The sequence below is a fragment of the Mustela nigripes genome, chromosome 2, assembly GCF_022355385.1.
Source record: "Mustela nigripes isolate SB6536 chromosome 2, MUSNIG.SB6536, whole genome shotgun sequence".
NCBI lineage: Eukaryota > Metazoa > Chordata > Mammalia > Carnivora > Mustelidae > Mustela > Mustela nigripes.
The window spans coordinates 208,090,268-208,117,581 of NC_081558.1; the positions used below are offsets into that span (position 1 = coordinate 208,090,268).

Genomic DNA, 27,314 nt, shown 5'->3' on the forward strand with positions numbered 1-27,314 from the left:
GGGGGGGGGGGTAGGAGAAGAATAAATGAAACAAGATGGGATTGGGAAGGAGACAAACCATAAGAGACTCTTACTGTCACAAAACAAACTGAGGGTTGCCGGGGGAAGGGGGGGGAGGGAGGGGGTGGGGTTATGGACACTGGGGAGGGTATGTGCTATGGTGAGTGCTGTGAAGTGTGTAAACCTGGTCACAGACCTGTACCCCTGGGGCTAATAATACATTATATGTTTATTAAAAAAATTTTAAATTAAAAAAAAATTAAATTTCCGTGTCTGTAAATAAACTTTTACTGGAGCCCGGTGATGCTCATCATGGCTGGACCACTGCCGGCTGATTTTGCACGGCTCAGCAGAAGTGAGGAGGGCTGCGGAGCCTAAAATATTTACTGTGTGGCCCTTCCCCAAGAGTATTTGATCCCCCTTGATCTCCACAGTGAACTGTTCACTGGACAGGAAAAAGCAGAACCATTCCCATTACTTAAGTGTATACAAAGTCCCTGCAAGGAGCCGTCTGATGCTCCCACGGTATCCGGGAGAAGAGGGACTGAATTCTTATCTGTATCCCACAAAGCATGTAACCGACCCTGTCCTTGAGCGGGCTGGATGGAGGCCGAGTTCAGGGGAGCCTGCAGCTCAGTGGAGGCCAGTGGGCCCTCTGCCAAGAATAGGGAGCGCAGAGATGATGGGTTCCTTGGAACCAGACCCCCTGTGGCCTGTATTTGTGTGAATTAGACATCCGACTTTCAAGACATTTAGACATCCGACTTTCAAGACATTTTGAGCCAGGGATTTTCCAGTAAACCCCAGCGTCTGGTGTTCCTGTGCTGTGGATAGCGCCCCCTGGGGGCCCCACAGTGCCCGGCCGTGAGGAGAAGCATGTGTATATGTAAGGAAAGGGAAGGCTTATCATTTGCTACATACAAATGTACATACAAAGGTATATCCATCCGCCCTGTCCCAGGGCCACCTACTTTCATTCGACTCCACATAATGCTGTTGGGAAACAAATCAGTTCGTTCTACTTGATTTATTAAGTTAATCTGTCCCTGCAAGCTGCCTAAGTTAATTACAAAGGAGAAAAAGAGCAGCTAGACACCATCTCGAGCAGTTTCAATGGCTGCTGATAGGGGTAATGACTCATAACAAATGTGGTTTCTGTCCTATTCCTGCCCCAAACGCATAACCTAGATTCGTGAGGGAACACCCCGCCAACTTAAACTGACGGGCATCCTACAAAACGATGCACTGGCCTGAAGTCTTCAAAAATGCTCAGTCACGAAAGACAACCCGAAGAATTGTTCAAGCTGAGGGCCTGTAAGGGGACACACGAGCAGGAGCACCGCGTCCTCAGGGATTGGGTTCTGGAACCGGAAAACTCTCGTGTTCCTTTACTGTGAAGCACATAAACAGGGCAACTAGCAGCATTTGGATACAGTGCTTGTCCTGACCTTGGTGTTGTGTGTACTGTGGTTAGGACCTAGGGAAGTGTACACAGAAATATTCAAAGACGAAAAGGCATCACACCTGCAGCATATTCTCAAACATCTCAGAAAAAAATATAGACTAAAGTAAATGCAGTAAAATGTTTATATTTGGAGAATCTGAAGGTTGTATAGGAATTCTCTAAGTTGGGGCACCTGGGTGGCTCAGCTGGTGAAGCATCTGCCTTAGGCTCAGGTCATGATCCCAGGGTCCTGGGATCGAACCCCACATTGGGCTCCTTGCTCAGCGGGGAGTCTGATTCTCCCTCAGCCTGCTGCTCCCCCTGCTTGTGTGCACTCTCTCTCTAATAAATAAAACCTTCTAAAATAAATAAATAATAAATCACATCTTTTTTTAAAAAAAATTAAACAAAAATAAATTCACGACTTTCAGAATGGAGGGAAATACACTTACCATCATCCTGAACGCTTTTTGGCCCTTGGAATAGGTGCTCCCAAATCAAAGCCTGGTGCTCTCTGCACCATCCCTGAGGGTCTGGAAGGCGCCCGCCACACCGTCTCGTAGAAACTGAAAATACCTTGAAGAGGCACCAATTATTATCTGAAACCCCTATGTCAAACGACAGAAACTTTTTCTGAACCCTGCAAAGACTTAAGCACAGGCAGACTCAAAGGAAACAAAAACCAGGAGTCCAGGTGGTTTTTCTTGAAGGTGGCACGCCACCTTGTGCCAAGAAACTAGAAAGCCATCGAAAGAGGAAGGAAACGTCCCTCCCTTCAGGCAAGGCCCTGCTGGAGAGGTTAAGGACCCGCTTTTGGTGAGCACTTAACTGTTTCCAGGCACAAAGTTAGGCACCTGTTAGCATTCTTTCTGGCAAAGAGCACTTCCAGGCCTGCAAACAGCCTTGGGGTCACAGAGCTAATAAGGGGCGGGGCGGGGCCAGATTTAGGGAGGAGTAAACCAACTAAATATAAGTGGTTCCCTAGGAACCCCAACTTCCAAACCAGAAATCTCTAGGGACAGTGTCGCTGGAAATACTCCTCCTTTCTCTGTCCTCAACTCTTGGTTTCCTCTCAGGTTGTGATCTGGGGGTCGTGGGATGGAGCCCCACCTTGGACTCCAGGCTCAGTGTGGAGTCTGCTTGTCCCTCCCTCTCTGCCCCTCCCCCCTCTTCATCTGCATGGGCTCGTGCTCTCTCTCTCAAGAATAAATAAAAGAAAAAACTTCACAGAAGAAAAATGTTCTAGCCTGGTTCAGCCTGAGGATTCCCAAGCCTTCTTTGGCCATGACGCCTTTTTTTTTTTTTTTTTTAAGATTTTATTTATTTATTTGACAGACAAAGATCACAAGTAGGCAGAGAGGCAGGCAGAGAGAGAGGAGGAAGCAGGCTCCCTGCTGAGCAGAGAGCCTGATGTGGGGCTCGATCCCAAGACCCTGAGATCACGACCTGAGCCAAAGGCAGAGGCTTTAACCCACTGAGCCACCCAGACGCCCCCTCGCTAAAATAATTTTAACAAACCCTTGCCACCTAGCAGCCTGGAGTAGCCTCTTCTTCGGTCTCCCCTGGCCATCTGAGTCCAGGGCCGGTGTGGGCAAGGCGGGTTTCAGATGCTACCCGCAGATGACCTTCTCAGGTGCGTGTCAGCTCTCAGCGTGGAGCAGGGACACATCCTGAAGAAGCAGGGCCTTGACTCGGAATGCCAGCGGCAGGGCCCAGAGCGAGGAAGGACATGGGCCTTGAGAGGAATGAGGGTAGGAAGAGGACACGGTGTGGGAGGAACACGAGGACAGTGGGCGCTCTGTCACTACAGTGGATGTTCGTGATTTGGAGGAGGGATGTGTCGCTCTCCCATCATCCTCGGGACACTCTCAGGCCACTGGCCCACAATGGAGTCCCCTGCCCGGTGTGATCCCAGCTGAGACTGATCCCAGCTGAGACAGAGCCCCGGGAGCTCTGCCCTTTTGTTGCTTCGACGCTCATGCTGGGACCGAGGCCCTGTCCGCGCTCGATTTGCCTCCACGTTCCTCCCGTTGCGGGGTCCTGCTGATGTCGCTGCAGGAACCAGCGCCAGTGCTGGGCAGAAGGTCTGCCCTGTGTCCCCGGGGAGCTCGAGCAGGCTGGGCTGGGCCTCCTGGAAAGACCACCAGGGACACAGAAGCTTCCTTGAGGCATGAGTGATAGTGCCTTCTGAGCTCAACGTTAACGAATGGGGGATATTAAATAAGGTGGTTTTCAACAGAGACATATATGAAGCAAGGTTACATATTGATGGCTTGAGGAAAACTCGGCAGAGGCTAACCTAACCCTTATCTCCTGCAGCAGCCATCACCTGCTAATTCAGTGTTGGGGAGACTTCACAGAACCCCCCTATCTTGGGGTGCTTGGCTCAGTCAGTGAAGTGTCTGCCTTTGGCTCAGGTGATGATCCCAGGGTCGTGGGATCGAGCCCCACATCAGGCTCTCTGCTCAGCGGGGAGCCTGCTTCCTCCTCTCTCTCTGCCTGCCTCTCTGCCTACTTGTGATCTCTGTCAAATAAATAAAATCTTAAATTAAAAAAAGAAAGGAATGGGTTAGGAAAGCAAAAACTGCCACAGTTCCGTCAAGGTGAAGACCCACTCCAGGATTAAATCAAGCCTGATTGTCCTCCATAACTCTTCAAAAAAACACTGAACCTATCAGTTACTCCAGGCTATTCCTTTGTCTTCCATCAAAGAAATAAAAGCAATCAACAGAGTAACTCAAACCATAATTTCTACTTCAAGTATGGTTTCTACTTCAAATTTTCCTGTCTGAACAGATACAGTCATGAGACTGTTCTAACCTAAGCGCACACACAGTTAACCACAAAATGTGACTAATTGTTTAGAGAATAAAATTAGCATCAGATGTTTCTCCCTCAGGATTTAATAGGCTGTTCCTCGAGATTATTTAAAAGTAGCCGAAACCCTTATGAACATGAAACAGAATCCAACAGAGAGCATGAGGACAAGAGCGTGCAGGAAAAATTGGGATTAATTCGTAAGGCTGGCAGACGTTATTTCATAATGATATGAAGTCATTACATCTAAAATGGAACAGTGAAAGTTGATGTTATGATTGAAAAGCCTTCTGTTGTGGAAAAATGTGGAGAACCTGAGTTCAATGTCAAACACCTGAGTGGGGTTCCTGCCCAAGTAGCGAACGTTACACGGCGTGATAACATCAATCTTTCCCTAACTTTGCTACTGTATTATGCTGATACACATCAAAATTTACATAATGGGAAAATTTAGCCTCTGTTTTCTCATAGTGGCGACACCACAAGAAATAGAAGGACCTCAGAAACAGTGTAATGACATAGAATGCTCTGGTAATACCAATCCACATACAAAAACAAAAGACACTCCGATTCTACAGCTACTGAACCTGTGCAAAAGGGAGAGCTTTCTATTAATGGAATCCCACAGGGTTTTTTTTGTTGTTTTTTTTTTTTTTTTTAGATTTTATTTAAGAGAGAGAGAGAGAAAGAACATAGCAGAGAGGAGCAGAGAGGGAAGGAGAGGAAAAATCTAAAGCTGTCCCTACAGAGCATGGAGCCCAATGCAGGGCTCGATATCGGCTCAGGCACCTGGGTGGCTCAGTGGGTTAAAGCCTCTGCCTTTGGCTCAGGTCATTATTTCAGGATCCTGGGATCCAGCCCCACGTCGGGGTCTCTGCTCAGCAGGGAGCCTGCTTCCCTTCCTCTCTCTCTCTGCCTGGCTCTCTGTGTACATCATGTGATCTCTCTCCCCCTGTCAAATAAATAAATAAAATCTTTTAAAAAAACAACTACTATTTCAATCGATCTTCTGGCATACCCTTCACTAGCCTTCATACCAGCATTTTACAAGTCTGAGTAGAATGTATTTCTCTTTATGTCACCAAGAAAAACCGCTTCTATGACTGGGTCCACTTGAATAACTGAAAATGAATAAGCCGATTTTTTATGGCTCATTTTCTCCAACTGATTTCACAATATTGGAATGTGTGATAAGTAATATTTATTGCAACACGTTACAAAGGAACAGCCACCAGTAATCAGTCTTACAAGTTGTTGGGAGGCAAGACAAAGTTTACTGACATTTAGAGGGAAAAACAACAACAAAGGAAAACGTCATTAAACAAGAAGGTGTCTAGGCAAAGGCACAGCGTTCCACCGCCGCTTCATACTCTGTGCGCGGGAGATCCTCTCAGAGAGCAGAGAGGACGGAGCAAGACTTGCGTTAGGAGCTGCATGTTAATAGCACTGCTAGTAGTCTGTCTTACAACAAAAGGTGCTACAAAATCCCTCTGGAGGGAGAAAGTGCAACACAAAGCCTGTGTAACAAAGGAAAGCAAAAGTAGCAACAAGGACCCAACAGTCCCTTTGCTGCCTTGTCTCTCGTAGGCATACACACGGTGCACAAACAGTGTTTCCAGCTCAGCAAAAGGAGGTTTGGACTGGAATTACGGACTTTCAGGTTGAAGGTACATTTTGCAGGCAGAATTCACCCAAAGTCTGAGAATTAGCACAAAGAGACACCTGCAGTTGGGAATGAAGAGGAGGAAATGCCTCATCTTTCACTAGGTCCTAATAATTCCCTTCGGGTAGAAGTGCTTTATCTTGAAACAAATTATTCCAGTTTTTTTATATGGTTCTTGCTTCTAAACTGCAGTTGTCTCAAACTTGCTTGATGCTGAATTTTGTAAGGTCAGCTAATGGCAGCCCGCCAAGAGCACCCCATGGGACAGATCGCGGCGTGGCTTTCATAAGAAGCCCGTTGCTGAGCTGCCCTACAGCCTTTTCACATCGGCCACGAAAAACCGAGCGTATCTGATCGTGAATTCTCTCCTTCCGCATAAAGTCATGTTAAAGAAATCGTTTTTAAAAGAGGCTTTCAAACTAGTCCTTCAGGCATTTAAAAAATCTTCATATAAAAGTCCACTTCTTTAATACATAACAAACATTTTTCCTTTAAAAAAAAAATCTCATTTTAAGCCAAAATAAATTACAACTTGCTGAAATACCCTTGTTCATGGCTCAGTGCTTGTTTCAGATACATGGAGCTGTGGTTTTGTGTTTGTGTGTGTGTGTTTGTTTTTTGTACATCTTCAGAAATTAAAGATACTAAAACAAAACAGTTAACTCTAAAATGACATGAAGATACAACCCTGGCTCAGGGAACAGATGAAGCTTTAAATCTTCAGGAATAAAAAACTGACACTCATCATGCCATCTATATGGTTTTGTATTATGTACATATTAACAATCTATTCAATGATTTTAAAAAAGGACAGAAACCTCATAAAACTATTTCCAAACTCAGAGCATAAAAGTGTAAAGAAATGAAACATTTAATGTACAAACTATCCCATTTGGCAATGTGTAAATTATGTTGAGAGAGAAAAACTTATCTACAAATATAACAAAACAGAAGGAAATGCGATCTAAGATGTGTTCTCAGGTCCACAGCTCTTCGGTTCTTCCAAATTTGTAGATCAGAGTACTAGAAAGATATGAAAAGAAATCATGAGGAAACAATGCCTGGGAATGAGCAACAAAGAATTCATTTTCTGACTATACTTTGACAGGTGGCTCCCTGATTCCTTTGTGTCAATTTCTAAACATAAAGACCGCAGTGGTGCTGGTCTGAATGTGCTGGTTTGTTGACCTTGACAGCTAAGTTTGATTACATACGCTCTCTTAAAGCCTGGAGAGTTACTGGATAGGAAACCTGTAAGGAAAGGGGGATTTCTCCTAGTAACAGCATCAGAGCCCCTTTTAACTCTGGGTTTCTACAATAACTGAAGAATTCGAAAACAGACATTTTCCATATATTACTGGACCCAGAGGCCTGGCCAGGCCGCAGGCTCCTAGCTAAGTGCTAGGAATGCAGGAGTCAAAACAAGGCCAGAGGTGCTCACGAACACAGCTGAGAGCCTGAGGGTAACAAACAAATATCAATGCAAAAAAATGCGGTCAAGGCGATGCACCTGGTGCCAAGAGAGTGAAACAGAATGCTCCGCCGAGTGAGAGAGGTCACGAAGGTCCTCCCGAGACAGTGGTGGCTAAGCTGAGACATAAGAGCGGGGATGATCTCTTGGGGATGATCTCAGCAAAGTAGGGGGCAGGGGGCGGGGAGCAGAGAGGTGGCGCACGCTGGGACCAGAAATTGGGCTGTGGGCAAGATGGATGTGCTGGACTTGAAATGTCAGCCACCCAAGATAAGTAGGCAAGCAGACACACGGTTCAGATGCGGACAGACCTCTGTGACTCATCGGCACAGATGCGGTAATCCAAGGCCTGAGCGGAAAGGAGCTCACTTGGAAGGAAGAAGAGGCCGGGACCGGAACCTTGAGAAACTTCAAAAGTGAGTGGCCAGTGCTGGTGGGAGGGCCAGCTGCAAAGCAGCAGAGGCACAGTGGCCAGAGATGCGGGAGCCGCACCCTGGTACAGAGAGGAGGCCCAAGCGGGCCGACAAACCTGCCGGGCTCGGAGCAGAGCACGAGGCTGACGCAGCACAGTCCACAGCAGCACAGGCCTTCCTACGCGGGAGGTTTCTGTTTGCCCAGTCTCATGACTCTCAGTTTCAATTTAATCTCTAAACAGTTCCTGGGGCACCTGAGTGGCTCAGTAGGTTGAACGTCTGCCTTTGGCTGGGGTTATGATCCCAGAGACCTGGGATCGAGCCCCGCACTGGGCTCCCTGCTCAGTGGGGAGTCTGCTTCTCCCTTTCGCTCTGCCTGCCACTCCCCGTACTTGTACTCTCGCTCTCTCCACCCCTCCCCATTAAATAAATAAATAAATAAATAAAAATCTTCAAAAAAAACAAAAACAGAAACAGTGCCTAAGACGTCTTCAGGAAAACTTCATTGTATCCCCAGAAGGCTGTTGGTCACATCCCAAGAAACATGATCACAAGACAGCAGACACTGTCACACAGCTTCAAAGCCACGCGCGTCCAGGTCATGGCGCAGGGAGAGGGCAGAGCCCAGTGGTCCCCCTAAACGGAAGGAACAGAGCTGAGGGTTCAGGGAAGGGGCTGGAGTTTGTGGAGAAGAGAACAGACAGCTAGAGAGGGAGCGCAGGAGACTCCCAGGAGCTCCCCATGAGTCTTCTGCTGAGTACTGATCAGCAGATGAATGCTGAGAAACGACCCAAGGAAAGGGAAGGAACAACTCCCAGAGCTGTCACAGGGCTGGGAAGACTTCACAGTCTCCCTAGCAGAGTGGGACGAAGCCTCAGGACCCACAGCGTGGGAAGGGCACCACCTTAGTAAGGGGGCGCATTGGTCCTAAACTGGGCTTCTCGGCCTCCGCCCTCCAAGCTTTCCAGGCAAGACTCAGAAGGATCAGACTGTTTCCAAGCAACCTAGGTGCACCCAGAACAAAGCTCAAAAATGTTTAAAGGAATGCCAAGAAATTCAACAACCCCGCCCCCCCGCCACTGCATGCAGAGAAACAATGGGAGGGGACAACAAACAAAATGAAGACAAGATAGAAACAACAGGAAGAGACTCAGAACTGACATAATTTGAGGGTCACTGAAATGGCTATAAACATACAGCATATGTTCAAGAAGGCAGAGGAGGGCATGACCATGCTAAGGAGAAATAAGGAAAATCCCGCAAACGGAGATAAATGCACATGTCTGAGACAACAGGTATGCTGGACGGGAGAATGGACATTGCAGAAGAGACAAGTGACTTTAAATATAACAAAGCAAGTATCCCAAATGAAACACAGAGAGAAAACAAAAACAAAAAAGGACGAAGCACTTGGGGGTATGGGATGACTCAAGCAGCCCCGTGTAGATGTGCTTAGACTCCAAGGACAGGGGGATGAACAGAGAAGAGCTTTGAAGAAATAATGGCGAAAAGATTCCAAATTTGATGAAAACTAAACACAAAGATCCAAGAAACTCAATGAACCCCGAAGACAATGAACACGCAGAAAACTACATCACAGTACGTGAGCGAGCACCATAATCAGACTGCTTAAAAACAGTGATGGAAACCAAGTTCTTCAAGGCTTAGATCTTAATAATTTTCTGAGGTTGTGGGGGTATACATTTACAAGTAGATGGCTAAAATACTTCTCTTTACATTAAAAGACATTCATTCTGAAAAGCATAGGATATGAGCTTCATATTTTTTTTATTAGGAGGCTCCAATGTAGGGCACAAACTCATGACCCTGAGATCATGACCAGAGCTGAGATCAAGAGCCAAATGCTTACCCAACTGAGCTACCCAGGCACCCCATGGGCTTCATTTTAGGGTTTTTCTTTTTCTTCTTTTTCAGAAGACTGCCCCTAAGAAATACTTCTAACATTGTTTTAGTTTTATATTTACTTTTTAGTTTTCTTAAAAACATAATTAGCGTGCCTGGGTGGCTCAGTGGGTTAAGCCTCTGCCTTCAGCTCAGGTCATGATCTCAGGGTCCTGGGATCGAGCCCCACATCGGGCTCTCTGCTTGGCAGGGAGCCTGCTTCCTCCTCTCTCTCTCTGCCTGCCTCTCTGCCTACTTGTGATCTCTCTCTCTGTCAAATAAATAAATAAATCTTTAAAAACATAATAAAAAATCCAATTTCCCAACCAAGTTTTGTATATGATATGCATAATATGTACTAATCCTGGTTTTTCTGTTTTTTTTTCTTAATAAAGGTGCGTGATACGGTCTTTTAACAGACTATGGAAGTAGTCTGAGTTCAAGCCCCAGCTCTGCAATTACTTGCCCTTAAGTAGGCTCTGACCCTTATTTCCTCATCTATAAGACAGGAACACCACCAACCTCGTAAGTAGTCAGTACTTAAGACAATTATACAAGAATTGAAAAGGGAACATACATAAAGCATCCAGCTGAGCTCTTGGCTCATAGCAGGGCCCCAATTAAATGGTTTTTGTCTGTCCTTATATAATAGTAGAATTTTCACCTCTTCAAAGAAGTTCTACTGTAATTAATTCAAAGGATTTATACATTCTATATGCCGCTCTTAGAAGAAAGTGACACTTCTGTGAATGTTTCAGGTATGGTGAAGAAATTAAGCAACGGGCAGGAACTCTTTCTGCTCACGGGCCCTGTCCCCACGCTTTAACAAGACCACCATTTTGCTCCCCCCGCAAAAGGAAGGGAGGAAGGAAGGAAGGAGGGAAGAAAGAAAGAAAGATTAGGCAACTTACCTAAAAAATATAAGTGCATTTTGAAAAAACACAGCTAGTCCTGGATAAACATCGGTATCTGCACAAAGGAACACGCATTAGAAGATTACACAAGGCAAACGGCGGTGACAAAGCATCCGTGCCCCTCATAAGGACACGCTCTGCATGTTAGAAACTACGGCTATTATGCATGAATGCTAAGAAATCTGTCATGAAACTGAAGGAAGAAAATGTCAGTCTCGTTCTCCCCCAACACAAAGGACTGTTCTCACTCTGGATAAAAGACAGTGAAATTCATAGTTTTTTCGTCTGAAGTAACTGTTAACGCTTGCAGCTGAGCCAGAACTCTGAGGAAACAGCAGCCGCTTCTCCCTTTCCTTTCCACAGTCAATACAGCGCCCTCCCCTTCATCCATGGTTTCGCCTCCTGAGGCTTCGCTTATCCGTGGTCCACCGCCTGCAGAAGCAGACAATCCTCCTTCTGATGTATCATGGGAAGGTCAGCAGTAGCCTACAGTGTGCCCCATGCCTGAGGCACTCACCGACCTTCACCTCATCACAGGGACATGTTACCGTCTCACATCATCACCAGGACAAGAAGGGTGGGTATGATAACAAGGGATTTTGAGAGGGAGACCACAGTCACATAACCTACTACAGTATACTATTATAATTGTTCCACTGTATTATTATTAGTCACTGTGGTTAATCTCTTATTGTGCATAATTTATAACTTAAACTTTATCATAGGTCCTTATGTATGGGGAAATCATAGTAAATTCAATACTATCCACAGCTTCAGGCATTTGTGGGGGGGTTCTTGGTACGTAAACCTTGCAGATAAGGGGCAGACCTACTATATAGAAATATAAAATGTTAGAAAGGTACACATTAAATTCTGGATGATTTAATAGTCTGTAAACTTATTTTCTTTGATGAATTCAGGAATCTTATTGTGCAATTATAACAGATACACAAAGGATCATTTTAATTCATCATCATGTTCTTTCACTGAATCTCCCTGGAAGAAACAGTTACTATCTTCAAAGGAAAAGAAAAAAAAATTTTATAGAGTTTTAACTGTCCATTAAAAATACTAGACGTGGGTGCCTGGGTGGCTCAGTGGGTTAAAGCCTCTGCCTTCGGCTCGGGTCATGATCCCAGAGTCCTGGGATCGAGCCCCACATCGGGTTCTCTGCTCATCAGGGAGCCCGCTTTCCCCCCGCCCCGCCGCCTGCCTCTCTGCTACTTGTGATCTGTCAAATGAATAAATAAAAAAAAATCTTAAAAAAAAAAATACTAGACTTGATGGAAAAAAAAACCTTCAATTTTTAGCTTTCTATATACCATAGCAAACAGTACAACAGCATGGTCAAGAGCTCCAAGTCTAAGCCCAGATCCATAGATGTGAATCCCACCTCCACCAAGTGACTAAATGTGTGACCATGGGCAAATTGTTTAACCTCAGTATGCCCTTAGTTTCCTCATCTGTAAAGTGGGCATTATAACAGCATCGACCCCACAGAGTGTGGGGAATGTTAGACCATGTACGTGCTTAGAACAGTACTTGGCCCATACAGTGCTATATAAATGCTAGCTGCTGTTATGATTAGTAGTAGGTCAAGAAGATCTGTACAGCAAAAGATCTGAAGTATGTGTTAGAAATGCCCTCTGAAGTAAAAGCGTATTCAGAGTTTATAAACAGAAAAGTCTAAAATACTGAGCATTGCTGTAGAAATATAAAGATGAAATCCATAACTGAGAAATTTCTCAATGTGTACTAGTTCTCTAAAAATTAAAATACAACCAATGAGTACACAACCTTTACAAACGTGATACTTCCCCATACGCCTTCCAGAAATGGTAACTTATGCCCATTTTCCCAACAGAAACAAGAAAGTTTCACCTGTTGCTTTAAGTAACTGAGCAAACTTCCAGTAAGAGCACTTAGAGTCAGGGATAGAGTGAACTTAAAACACACTTCCTTGTATGATTCCATTTATATAAAATAAGCCAATCTACAAAGATGGGAAATAGATTAGTGGTTGCCAAGGGCTGGTGGAGAAAGGTAATGGGAAGTGACTGCTAATGGTAAGGAGTTTCTTTTGGGGGTGATAAAATGCTCTAAAATTAGATTGTGTGATGCACCTGGGTGACTCAGTCGGTTAAGTGTCTGCCTTCAGCTCAAGTCATGATCCCAGGGTTCTCAGATCAAGCCCCATATCAGGCTCTCTGCTCAGCGGGGAGCTTGGTTCTCCCCCTCCCTCTGCCTGCCACTTCCCCTGCTTGTGCTCTCTCTCTGTCAAATAAATAAATAAAATCTTTAAAAAAAAAAAAAAGTACTTTCCTTCATATGCACTTCATACTAGAACTGTGTACTCCATTAGTATTTTTAATTAACTAAAGTAACACTTTATTTTTAAATAATCTTTTCACCCAGTGTGGGGCTTCACACTCACAACCCTGAGATCGAGAGCTGCAAAACCTCCCAACTGAGCCAGGCGCCCCTAAAACAACACATTTTAGCTACACTTGATGAGCAGCGTTATTTAAACAGTACTCAACCACTTATACTGACTTACTTGGCACCAAGTGAAAGACAAAGTTTCCAAAGATCGAACTAAGGACCTGAAAGGGTCCTACCAGGAGTATTAAAAGGTCGGCTATGGGTAAGGACAAGGAGAGGTGACCGTTAAGCAGGGTGACAAAGAGATTCTGGGGGGAGAGGGGACAGAAGGTGAGTAAGTGGTGTTATGTGTTATCTGAAACAGACTCCTGTCTTTGGAGTGAAGGGAGATAATCGGGTTCTTCTGGGCCTGGGTCCTGCCTTTCGACCCTGGCCTGGAGGAAAGCTACGGTGCCTGGAGCAGCCACGAGGAACAGCACCCTGCGAGCTCAGGCCATTGAGCGGAGTGAGCATGAAGTTTCTGCATGAAGGCTACACACACACACACACACACACACACACACACACACACACTGTCTTACTCCTAAAAACCTGCCCTGTGTCTATTCCTGAAAAATTCCAGACTAAGCTGGAGAAAGGAGGCATCTGCGGAATGGTATTGGGGTACGCACCCCTGAGCAGAAATCCTTGTGAGTATGTTTTGGAATTCAAAAATTTTCACATTTAAGAATGGTTAACACAAGGCCATAAATATCAAAGAGGCCGCCAGCTCTGTTTGGACCAGCATCCACAGTCTAATACAACCACATTCCAGCAAGAAAACGTGTGAACACTTACTCAACGGAATAGAGACCACGAGGAGCCCCTTGTCAACTCGGGTCAGATGTCGCTGCCAAGCTGATTGTGAAACACCTGACTTGCAGCACTTTGTGGATTTTAGAATTCGCGGATAAGGGACGGAGATCTGTACAGGTTTCCCACTTCACCACTTACAACCCTCAGTAAACGGGCCTTCCAGTATAAAGCCTGGCTTCCCAGGGTTAGGAAGGAAATCAGACACTCTAGAGATGGCCAAGTGTTACCTGGTCTTGTTGGTGGCTTAAATTCTGCAACCAGGCTATACCACTGCACTCAAGGACCCCAACTTACGTATCTTCAAGCTAAGTGAACAGTTACACTAAATTTTACTCCCGGTGGAGTTGATGGAGTAAGCTAAAGGTAAAAGACATACCTGAGTCTCTGTGAAATAAAGGAGGAAAAAAATACTTACTTTGGGTGACATATGCACCAAAAAGAATCCACATGGAAGCAATAAGTGACCCGAACATCAACATGAAACCAATGAAGAGCCAAACTCGAGCACCTGCATGAAGAAAAGGCTTTATCATTCCATTCATTGCTGCAGTGACTCAAGAACGCGGAACACCAGAAACACTGCGACCCTAATACCTGGCGTGCATACAAAGGCAGCCCCGTATTTGCATACACCTGCTATAACAATGAACTGAATGAGGATTTAAAAAACGAACAAACGACTAAAAGGGGTTTAGCCCCACTTGGGGAGAGAAAAAAGGAGCATCACCTTTCTGCTGGCTAGAGAAATTACTATCCTAGCAAACTGCACTAGGGGAGCTTCTGAGTAATTCCATGACTAAACTGAGTAATTGATTAATTAAATCCTAAAGCTCTGCGGGGGAGCAACCTGAAATCCAAGAGCCACTGATTTTAAATAGTAACATTTTATTTATAGACTATGAGCAGCAAAACCTGACTAAAATAGTACTTCTGGCAGTAACTTTAACTTTGTTAAGGATTTAAGTAACACCAAACATTTTTTTCAAGTTAATAAAAAAAAAAATCTATCTAATCCTAACTAGATCTATAAAGAGACTTTCTTCTCCTGCTAACAAATCTCCCTCTGCCAGCGCACATTAAAACTCAAAGTGCCTTTACCTGTTCTTCCCAAGCAGCCGCTTTCATAGCTGTCCCCCCGCACCTGAGCATTGGACACAGCATTTATCCTGGAACAACACAAAATCATCTCATGAGCTTGAGTGCTACTAAACCAGTCGCAGATATTTACATATATTTAAAGAGAAACATTCCCTAATTAGAGTCAGTATCTGAATAACTGAACATATCTTTTAATTTAACAGGTATCCTAGTGGACAGAAATGTTACAGGACTCTGTATCTAAACTACACCCAGAAAACATCCTTAATTTGAAGAAATTACTATTCACTTGTCTCCAAAGATTACAAAAGAGGGGCCTATTTTCTGATTTCCTTGCCTATTTTACATTCATACGCAAGTGACTCAGTGTGAGCCATCGTATTTTAAGGTTCTCGTTACAATCAAGACTTAAGTTCCCCTCTGGTTAAAAGTCAAGTGCTTTTCCCTGATCCATTTCTCAAAGTCACACATTTGATCTCTGTATAACAAGCAGGCACACTTTACTCAGCCTCTCTTGCTATTTTTATTAGAGCAAGATGCTTTCATAGTAGAAATGTAGCCTCTTCTCAGCATCCTTAATGGAGATAAGTAGTTCCATCCTCTACAATTTTGCAATATTTTATTTTTAGAGAGAGAGGGCATGAGCAGGATGGGGAGGGAGGGCAGAGAATCCTAAGCAGGCTCCACAATGGGCTCCAAAAGGGGGCTCAAGTTCAAGACCCTGAGATCATGACCTGAGCCAAAAATAAAGAGTCAGACACTAAACAGACTGAGCCACCCATGTACCTGCACAATTTAACTTTTATAACTCTCCACAGTATAAGAAAATTATATAATCTTAATGTTTTAACATAGTCTTTAATATTAATACAAAATACCCACAGAAAGTTTCCAAAATCTTTTATGAAATGAGACTTAACCGATAAACCCAAAAATGACTTAATAAAAAAGAAAAGTCACAAACCAATCTCATTAGAGGCCAATTCTGCCCTTCCCCCAGCTACTGGCAAACAGAGTCAAACAACACATTAAAAAAAAAATTACACTCCATGCTAAAAGTTCCATGTGTTACAATACTCTAGGAATGATTCACCACTACAAAGAAATCTAGAATTGTAACATATTTCATTAAATCCAAGATGCCAATGATTTTTTTAAGATGCATGATATTTTTACCCAGAAAAAAAATATATCAATTATGGGGCACCTGGGTGTCGGGCTCTCTGCTCAGCGGGGAGCCTGCTTCTCCTTCTCCCTCTGCTGCTCCCCCCCTGCTTGTGCTCTCTTTGTCAAATAAATAAAATCTTACCAAAAAAAAGCAGCACCCTCATATTCAGAAATATTCAAATTCAAAAAATAATCTTGGGACAGATAAAATACAGTGACCAGTTTAAAAAGAGTGTAAGAAGAAAAATCATGTGATCATCTTTACAGATGCTAAAAAGATATGTAACTAAATTCAATACTCATTCTTGATAAAAAAAAATTTTTTTTTCACAAAATGGGGAAAAATATAGATATTTATCATGTTAAAGAATCCACTGATAAATTAAAAAGTTATTCCAGATAGCATTAAACTATACGGCAAACATGTCTTTTGGAGATAAATCTTGATCTTGAATTAAGAATCACCTTCATACTTACATGAAGAAAGCCAAGGTGGAGAACACGCCACACGTGTGAAAGGCATGGTTCAGCTGCTCTGGCTTAGGGTACACCACGGCCGCGTCGATCATTATCCACCAACCTGTAAAAAACTTGTGCAAGAGCCCAAGTCACTAAAATAACACGAACACTTGGTTCAGCATAACGTTACCTGCTCTGCAATATTCCTGTGTTTCTCCAGACCATGTAAATGAAACATAAGGTATTTCTGGTTTGAGTTCTGGATGTGGAAATATAAAAAATAAGAATCTTCAGTTTACCTACTCTTGATAGCATTTGACGTGAACTTAACCTAGTCAAATCTGTAAGATTCTGAAGTTCTGCTCTCAATGCAGGATAAAAAATTTGTTTTCTAAAATGAATTATCTGCTTCTTTGGCCCACCATAAATTATAGGCACTTAAGTTCTCTCTTTTTAAAAAGATTTTATTTATTTGAGACAGAGAGGGCATGTGAGCAAGAGCAGGGGGAGGGACAGAGGGAGAGAGAAACTCAAGCAGACTCTGGCTGAGCACAGAGCCCAGCACAGGGCCTGATCTCAGGACCCTGAGATCATGACCTGAACCAAAATGAAAAGTCGGATTCTTAATTGACTGAGCCACCCACGTGCCCCTGAAGCTCTGCTTAACTAACCTCCAGCTAACCAGCTCCCAATTACCTGACGTGTTTCCTTCTCTCTAGAAAACATTCCTTTCTGATAGGCCTAAGCTCTTCTGTGTCCACAAATGAGCTGTGTGCTTACCAAGGGTCAGCTGTCAGGTCTCCAAAACTATTTAAGCCTTCCATAGTTTTAATTGATTATGCAGTTTGATTAAATACGGTATAACTGACTGAACATGAGTTTGTAAAATGGCTTTTTTTTTAAGATTTTATTATTTTGTTGACAGAAAGAGACATAGTGAGAGAGGGAACATAAGCAGGGGGAGTGGGAGAGGGAGAAGCAGGCTTCCCCCTGAGCAGGGAGCCCAATGTAGGGCTCAATCTCCAGACCCTGGGATCGTGATCTGAGCTGAAGGCAGACGCTTAACTGACTGAGCCACCCAGGAGCCCCAAATGTCACGTTTCTATGTAAACTAAACTGCAAAGACTGAGAGAAGCTGCTAAACAATTTCATGGAAAAATCAAGTGCAGGTGAGATGATCACAAAAAGCCAAAAAAAGGGGGGGGGGGGCACCTGGGTGGCTCAGTAGGTTAAACTGCTGCCTTCGGCTCAGGTCATGATCTCAGGGTCCTGGGATCGAGTCCCGCATCGGGCTCTCTGCTCAGCAGGGGGCCTGCTTCCCTTCCTCTCTCTCTGCCTGCCTCTCTGCCTACTTGTGACCTCTCTCTGTCAAATAAATAAATAAAATCTTTAAAAAAAAAAAAAAAAAAGGAAGCATCACAATTATCTTTAATTCCTGCTCTGGGTTATTATTTTCCCCTACTGGACTTCAGGTATAGAACTATATACTGAAAGAGATACTTTTTTTAACTGTGATCGATCCTGCAGTTTGCTTCGGAAATGCAGTGAGGGCGGGGAGCGGGCGATGGACCGCTAAAGCAAGACTGGTCTTGAGTCGTTTCGAAGCTGGGCTGTAGGAACATGGGGTGAGCAGGGTTCCCTACACCATTCTCTTTTTGTTGACTATATATGCTCAACATGTCTTATAATAAAAAGTCGAAAAAGAAAAAAAAGGAAGAAAATGAGGCAAGAGTTTCCTCCACAGACTTCGTCTCATCCCCATCAGAGCTGCCACTGGGCCCAGGGGGCGCTGGCGATCCTTCCCTAGAGCACCTCGGGGCTTCAGTTCTAACGCAGCCTCATCCATGCTGCTGTCCACACGTCCTGAATCTTGCTGAGTCACACCACACTATTGGTTACCAAATTCTGAGCCTCTGAGGAGCTTACAGGACTAAAACATATTGTATCATTGGGCACTTGGGTGGCTCGGTTGGTTGGGCGACCGCCTTTGGCTCAGGTCATGATTCTGGAGTCCTGGGATCCAGTCCTGCATCGGGCTCCCTGCTCGGGAGGGAGTCTGCTTCTCCCTCTGACCCTCCCCCATCTCGTGCTCTCTATCACTCATTCCCTCTCAAATAAATAAATAAAATCTTTAAAACAAAAAAAAAAATTGTATCACTGACTTAAAAATGCTACCGCTTATGATAACTGTATTATCACTAAAGCTGAAGAAAAGATACTAAGCTTAACAAATTTACAAAGTCAGGGGCGCCTGGGTGGCCCAGTCGGTTAAGCAACTGCCTTCAGTGTGGGTCATGATCCTAGGGTCCTGGGATCGAGTCCTACTCAGGCTCCCTGCTCAGTGGGGAATCCGCTTGCCCTCTCCCTCTGCCTATCACTCTGCCAACTTGTGCTCCCTCTCTCTGTCAAATAAATAAAAACCCTAAAAATTAAAAAAAAAAAAAAGTACAAAGTCAAAACCATGTTTTGTTCAGTCGTATCTGGAACTCTAATTATTCATACAAAGTAACAGTGAAATAAACAGTTCCGAAAGGGTATTCATGCTCCAAAGGAATCGACATTAATTTTCAGGGCAAAGCATGAGGCAGCCATGCCAACGAGCTGGCTTTTCCACTTACCAATATGCCCGCCACCACAGAAGCCACGGCGTTTCGCCTCTCGCTCCAGTCAATGCATTCGCATTCTGGCCAGCGGAAATTATCAAGGAAGCCTGCCATTTTCACCCCGTAGGCATGGATTTTTCATTAAACTTTGTATTCTACCACTAAAAAGACCAAAAAAAAAAAAAAATCCCTCTGAGGAAATGTTTTTAAGAAGTGAAATATCTTTTCCTTTCTTATTTTAAACAGAAATCTGCTTTCAGTCCAAACCTAGACTTCAGAAGAGAAATCCAGTACTTCGAGGACTACCTACTGACATGTAGGTAGGACTGTTGGGACACGAGGGGGAGCCTGCTATTTACTAAATGAGCCTGCTGGTTTGCCAATTCTTTGACCCTTCCACTTGACTGAGAAACGATCTCTGGCCCTCCCCTTGAATTCAGGCCCACTGTAAAACATCGGCTGAGCAACAGCACAGCAGACGGGATGCTCCGTAACTTCTGCCATACAACTTCCAGGACTAGATGGAAAAAGGCAATGCAGCTCGTAGCTGGTTCTCTGGAACACGGGTACCAGAGTTCCGAGTTGCCATGTAAATATCCAAGGTCACAATGCTGTGAGGAGACCGTGTATGGGCGTTCTGGCCCACAGTTCCCAGCCAAGAGCTGGCCTCCCCTGCCAGAAGCTTGAGTAGCCACTTCTGGGAGACCGCTGTTCCAGCTACTGTGCCCCATCTGGTAACCCAGACTTCCGGCTTCACCCAATGAAGCCCCAGATATATGGAGCACAGACACCATCCTGGCTGTGCCCTTTACCAACTCCTGACCCATAGTAAACCATAAGCATAATTAAATGGCTATTTTAAAGTACTAGGCTTTGGAGTTATCAGGAATGCGGCAATTGATAACTAGGAGAAAAATCATGTGCATAAAGAACTATAAGGGTGCAACATGTTGGGGGAGTTTTCAGAAAAAGTACATTCAGATGAGGTGATCCAAGAACACCTTAAATTCCAAAAAGGAAGGGGGGGGAAATATTTGAAAGCATTGAAGAGTGCTGAAAAGCAGACAGAAACTGGAGGGGATTTACCCTTGAAAGAAAACACAATGAGTAAGACCCACTCTTATACAGCTTTTTCCTCTGAAGAACCCCTAGTCTCCCACTCCAAGCCCAGGTGAGTCTCTGTGGTACACCGTGGCTAAAACTTGACCAAAAATGCCACAGCCTTTTTGGTTTGAGGTATAAGAGTTCAGGATTATTGGAGCAATTGGGAACTGAGAGAGGAAATTTTGGAAAGGGGGGAGTTACAGGAAGGAGCCCCAAACGCTTTAATATAAACTCTCTTTGAATACCTAATGCCCCCAAACAGGACACCCATGGAGGAAACTGCAAGAAACTCAGCAGAAAAAAAAAAAAAAAAAAAAAAAAAAAAAAATAGCAGGAAGGCTAAATGAACTAAGCAGAGTTCCCCTGCACTCACTACAAGATACTTTAGAGCTTGAGTTCCACCAAGTCAGAGATCAGTAAACACCTTAGCATTACTCTAACAAGGTGTAACACCAAGGGTCTACAAGTTAAAGGTGGTCAGCCAGCATTTTATCCATCTATTAGAACAAGAACTGACAGCCCTCAGAAGATGATAACGGAACTGAGTGTCTATAATGTATCACCCACAATGTCTAACATGTAGTAAAAAATTATTAGACAGTCACAGAAACAGGAACAATGTGATCTATTTTCAAAGAGTAAAGAAAAAAAAGTCAATAGAAACAGACCCCAAAATGACACAGATGTTGAAATTAGCCAACAAGGACTTTAAAGCTACCAATATAAACACATTCAAAGACTTAAAGGAACATGGTCCAAATAACTAAACTGATGGAGGATCTCAGTGGACAATTCTTTTTAAGATTTTATTTATTTATTTGACAGACAGAGAGAGATCACAAGTAGGCAGAGAGGCAGGCAGGGGGGTGGGGGAAGCAGGCTCCCCGCTGAGCAGGGAGCCCAATGCAAGGCTCCATCCCAGGACCCTGAGACCATGACCTGAGCTGAAGGCAGAGGCTTTACCCACTGAGCCACCCAGGCACCCCTTCAATGCACAATTTTTAATGTAAATTTTAGAACTGAAAAGTATCATTTTTGAAATTTTAAATTAACTAAATGGGCTTACTAGGAGATTAGAGACAGCAGAAGAAAAGGGTAGTAAACTTGAAGATCAAAAGAAATTATCCAGTCTAAAGAACAGGATTTTTTTTTTAAGGGATTCTTCTTTCTTTCTTTCTTTTTAAAGATTTTATTTATTTGACAGAAAGAGAGAGAGAGATCACAAGTATGCAGAGCAGCAGGCAAAGAAAGAGGAGGAAGTAGGCTCCTGTTGAGCAGAGAGCTCAACAGAGGGGCTTGATCCCAGGACCCTGAGATCATGACCTGAGCTGAAGGCAGAGGATTAGCCCACTGAGCCACCCAGTTGCCCCTCTTTCTTTTTATTTTATTTAATTTTATTTATTTATTTGAAAAAGAGAGAGAGAGAAAGAAAGAGCACAGCGGGGGGAGTGGCAGGCAGAGGGAGAACAGAATCACACTGAGCAAGGAGCCCCACGCAGGACTCGGTCCCAGGACCCCAGGATCATGACCAAAGCCCAAGGCACTCAACCAACCGAGCCACCCAAGTGCCCCTAGGGATATTTTTTTCTGAAAAAAAAAAAAAAAAAAAAATGTACAGAGCTCCTGCAAACTAAGGATCACTAGTAACTGATCCAATATATGTTTAACTGGTTCCCAGAAAAAGACAGAATGAGGAAAAAAATATTTGAAGAAATAAAGGCTGATAATTTCCCAAGTCTGGTGATAAATATTAATTTATAAATCCAGGAAGCTCAGCCTTTAACCTTAGGTTAAATAGAGGAAACGTCATAATCAAATTGCTGAAAATCAGAAATAAAAGAAACACCTTGCAGTAGTTTTAAGGGAAAAAGTATCAACTTATGATAATGACTGTCTTCTCAACAGAGACCAGGACAGTAAAGAGAATTTAAGTGTTTTTTAGTTTGTTTGTTTGTTTGTTTTTTAAGTAATCAATCCCAGTATCCAGTGAAAATATTCTTCAGAAGATAGCATGATGGGGCACCTGGGTGGCTCAGTCAGCTAAACATCCAACTCTTACTTTCACTCAGGTCATGATCTCAGGGTCATGAGATCAAGCCCTGACTTGGGCTCCGAGCTGAGCATGGAACCTGCTTAAGAATCTCTAACTCCCTCTGCTCCTCTCTCTTCCCCCACCTGGTGCATTCTCTCTCTCAAAACAAAATATTTTCAAAAAGGGAGCATGACAACCATTCTACTATCGATCTACCCAAGAGAAATAAAAAGATACATGTACACAAAAACTTGAACACAAATGTTCATAGTAGCATTAATCATAACAGCCAAGAAGTATAGCAATCCAACCTACATCAACTGATGAACGGACACATAAAATGTGGCATATCATACAACAGAATACAAATTCAGTGATAAAGGGGAACGAAGTACTGATATATTCTACAACACAGAGGAACCTCAAAAACATTATGCTAAGTGAAAGACATGAGGCCACATCTTGTGTGATTCCATTTATATGAAATATCCAGATGAGGCAAATCTGGAGACAGAAAGTAAATTTGTGGTTGCCTAGTGACAGTGGGGGAGAGTGGAATAGGGAGTCACTGTTAATGGATACAAGATTCTAAAATTAGACTGTGGTCAGACATCACAGGGAAAGGGAAGAGAGAGACCAAGGAACAGACTGATGGTCAACAGAGGAGAGGTGGGGGGGGGTGAAATAAATGATGGGGTTAAGAAGGGCACTTGTCCTAATGAGCGCTGGGTATTGTACGGAAGTGCTGAATCACAAAACTGTACACCTGAAACTAATAATACACTGTATGGTAACTAATGAATATAAATAAAAACTTTAAAAATAAGATTGTGGTGATGATTACACAACTCTGTAAATAAACTAAAAAATCACTGAATTGTACACATAAAATTGGTGAATGTTATCTTATGTATATCTCAATAAAGCTTTTTTGTAAAAATGATAAAATAAAAATATTTTCAGGTTAACAAAATCTGAGATAATTCATCACTAGATCTGCACTAAAAATAATGCTAAAGCAAATTCTTCAGGCTAAAGGGAAATGACACCAGATGAGTCTAAGATCTGCAGGGAGAAACGAAGAAAACCAGAAATAATCACTAGGTGGGTAAACATAAAAGACCATCTTTTCTTTTACTTAAAAGACAACTATGTAAAGCAAAAATTGTAAAACTGTATAACATGTCCACAAAGACTAATTTATTTCTAAACAGTATGTTAGTTATATTTTCAAATAATATGCTTAAATATGGATTCAGGTGAAATACCTCTAAATTTAAAGTAACGTTATCACTTAATACGTACTAATTAATATATTATAAGTACATTTAATATATTCTGAAATAAGTACAATTAACATATTCTTCATAGAAGGTCCAAACATTGGAAACACAGGCTGGGAGATGGTATTTGTAAAACAAAGGGCTTGGATCTATAATATAGAAAGAACTAAGCATTAGTAATAAGATAAAATATAGGCAATAAAAAGTGCAAAAGATGGGGCACCTGGGTGGCTCAGTGGGTTGAGGCCTCTGCCTTCGGCTCAGGTCATGATCTCAGGGTCCTGGGATCAAGCCCCACATCGAGCTCTCTGCTCAGCGGGGAGCCTGCTTCCCCTTCTCTCTCTCTGCCTGCCTCTCTGCCTATACTTGTGATCTCTCTCTGTCAAATAAATAAAATCTTTTAAAAATAAATAAAAAATTAAATTTTAAAAAAATGCAAAAGACTTAAGCAGACTTGAAATAGGCAAAAGACTTAAAAAGACAATTTATGATCAAGAAGCACATAAAAAGGTATTCAACATGATCAGTCAACAGAGAAGTGCAAACTAATGAAATAACATCTCACATGCACTAGAACCGCAACTCAACCAACAACTCTAAATCAGGATAAGGTTGTAGAGCAAGTGGAAATCTCATAAATTTCTGGTGACAGATTCTTATAAAGTTAAAAATAAACTTCCCTATAACCCAGCAATTCCATTCCTAGGTATTTCCCAAGGGAAGTAAAAATACATATCCACACATAAAAAAAGACTTAGAGAAGAAATTTTTAGCAGTTTTATTCACAATAGCCCCCAAATTAAACGATCTAAATGTTCAATAGATGGATGGATAAACAAGTTATGATCGTGGGAGCACCGGGGTGGCTCAGCTGGTTAGGCGTCTGCCTTCAGCTGAGGTCAGGATCCTGCGGCCCTGGGATCAAGCTCAGCGGAGAGACTGTTTCGCCCCCTCCCTCTGCTCCACCCTGCCCACCCGCTTGTGCTATCTCTGCTCTCTCTCAAATAAATAAGTAAAAGCTTTAAAAAAAAAAAAAAAAAAAAAAAAAAAAGGGGGGCCAAGCGCGGGGCAGTGGGGGAAAAAGCCTCTGCGTTCGGCTCAGGTCATGATTTCCGGGTCCTGGGATTGAGTCCCGCATCAGGCTCTCTGCTCAGCAGGGAGCCGGCTTCCCCACACCTCCTCTTTCTCTGCCTGCCTCTCTGCCTACTTGTGATCTCTGTCAAATAAATAAATAAATAAATAAATCTTAAAAAAAAAAAAAAGTTACGATTGATTCATACAATGGAATACTCCTCCACAACAAAAAAGGATAAACTGATACAACCACACAGAAAAAAAAAAGTAAACCCTCAAAGATGAGGGTGCCTGGGTGCCTGGGCGGCTCAGTGGGTTAAAGCCTCTGCCTTCGGCTCAGGTCATGATCCCGGGGTCCTGCGATCGAGCCCCCCATCGGGCTTTCTGCTCAACGGGGAGCCTGCTTCCTCCTCTCTCTCTCTGCCTGCCTCTGCCTACTTGTGATCTCTCTCTCTGTCAAATAATAAAATCTTTAAAAAAGGAAAGAAAGAAAGAAAGAAGGCAGACACAAGAGAGTATATACTGTATAATTCCATTTAAATGCAGTTTGCTTAAGAAGAGGCAAAATTGGGGCACCTGGGTGGCTCAGTGGGTTAAAGCCTCTGCCTTTGGCTCGGGTCATGGTCCCAGGGTCCTGGGATCGAGCCCCACATCGGGCTCTCTGCTCAGCAGGGAGCCTGCCTCCTCTCTCTCTGCCTGCCTCTCTGTCTACTTGTGATCTCTGTCTGTCAAATAAATAAAGTCTTTTAAAAAAAAAAAAAAGAGCAAGATTTAAAATTTAAATAAATAAATAAATAAGAGGCAAAATTAGTTGACAGCCCCAGAAATCAGAATAGTGCTTCCCCTACAGGGGATAAGGACTCACTACAAGGGAATTTTGGGGGGAGAGGGACAGTGATGGAAATCTCTGTATCTTAACTGGGATAAAGGTTATACAGGTACATACATTTATCAAAAGTCACTGAAGTGTACACTTAAGACATGTGTATTTTACAGAATGTAAATTTTACCCACAAAATGTTTCTAGAAGTTTATCATCCAGATATGCTTTAGCTACACCGAAGTCCTGCACATTTTATATCATCAAAGATTAAATATTAACTGGTTAATAAAGAAGGTCACCATGAATTTAAGACAATGTCTGAAGTTAAAAGTCTTATTTCCAATTATTTCCCATATATTCATTTCCCATATATTAACCTGATTAAAAATAGTTCTAGAAGCAGAAAGTATATAGCTATTTGCATACAATGATTTCTGAAATGTCATGACCTCCTCCCTTCTGGGGCTCAGACTGGAGGGTCAGGGATGGAGTGAGGCAGAGAAACACTGGAGTAACGCAAATAATTACTATGGAGGAAATATGCAGGATGCTAACAGGGAATAAAGGGCAGAACTATTTTAAAGGGTGATCAGGGAAAAGCCTCTATCAAGAGGTAACACTTGATAAAATATTAAAATAAACTAAAATTTAAAAGCTAAGTACAGGGTGCCTGGGTGGCTCAGTGGGTTAAGCCGCTGCCTTCTGCTCAGGTCATGATCTCAGGGTCCTGGGATCGAGTCCCGCATCGGGCTCTCTGCTCAGCAGGGAGCCTGCTTCCCTCTCTCTCTCTCTCTGCCTGCCTCTCTGTCTACTGTGATCTCTCTCTGTCAAATAAATAAATAAAATCTTTAAAAAAAATAAAAATAAAAATAAATAAAAGCTAAGTACAGTCGATTAGATTAAGAAGAAACAAAAGGGAAAGAGGAGGGAGAGGGAAAATCACACACAAAGCCACTAGGTCCCTATGGTACCAGCAAGGAAGAATTAGCTGATACCACAGAGATTCAGGACATAGTTAGTGGAACAGGCTGGCTTAGAGTAAGTTTCGAGAGTCGCAGGTAAGGCCAGATCACACTGCAAATTAACCTTGACCTCATGAAGGACTTGGGTTTCACAGCGTCATAACCGGAAACCAGATGAAGAACTTTAAGGAGAAAAAGAGTCAAGGCTACCAAGAGCCCAGTCACTACGCAACACTTAGGACAGGAAAGTGAGGGGAAAGGGCTAGTCTATTAAGAATGAACCCTCTCAACTAGGAGGAATGACTTTCATGTGAGTTCTACTGTTGACATTCACTAAAAGATAAGCATATTTGATCATGACACAGTGCTGATCTAACATAAACTGGCAATACTCCTAACACTGGCTCCCTGGCTTGAAGTGGAATCAAGCACACAATACTTAATCTAAGATAACAAGTCTTGGGAGACTCAGTGAAGGCAAAGACTACTTAAGAGAAAACTTAAATGTTCAACGATAGAATAAATAGTTCAGTAAAATGGTTTAGTTAATGCAAACATTAAAAATATCTATTTTTGAAAAACATTTAACAGCACGAGTCAATGATGATGGTTAATATTAAGTGAAAAAAGTAGGTTATTAAAACTGTATGGATGGTATTATTTCCTTTTTCAAAAAAAGAACTACCAATATGCATATAAAAACACACACATAAGTAGAAATACCAGAAAAACAAACACCCAATACTTTTATATTATTATATATATGGGTGACAGGATCACGTGTTTGTTTTGCTTTTTGTCTGATTTCAAAGTTTGCAGCTCTTAGCTGCAAAATACAAAAATTTCAA

The 27,314-nt window shown here is 43.0% G+C and overlaps 1 protein-coding gene across 2 annotated transcripts in view; it reads right to left on the reverse strand.

Annotated features, from left to right (window-relative positions):
- Positions 1-6,771: 6,771 nt before the first annotated feature.
- The window catches only part of TMEM50B (transmembrane protein 50B), a 36,683-nt gene continuing 16,140 nt past the window's right edge, over positions 6,772-27,314 (reverse strand). For both annotated transcript variants that reach the window (XM_059392280.1, XM_059392281.1), the window contains exons 2-7: positions 19,204-19,349; positions 16,604-16,716; positions 14,960-15,027; positions 14,277-14,369; positions 10,622-10,679; positions 6,772-6,947 (exon numbers count right to left, since the gene is read on the reverse strand). In XM_059392280.1, the coding sequence (XP_059248263.1) occupies positions 6,902-6,947; positions 10,622-10,679; positions 14,277-14,369; positions 14,960-15,027; positions 16,604-16,716; positions 19,204-19,302 (477 nt within the window). In that variant the 5' untranslated portion in view covers positions 19,303-19,349 and the 3' untranslated portion in view covers positions 6,772-6,901. The remainder of the gene's footprint in view (positions 6,948-10,621; positions 10,680-14,276; positions 14,370-14,959; positions 15,028-16,603; positions 16,717-19,203; positions 19,350-27,314) is intronic.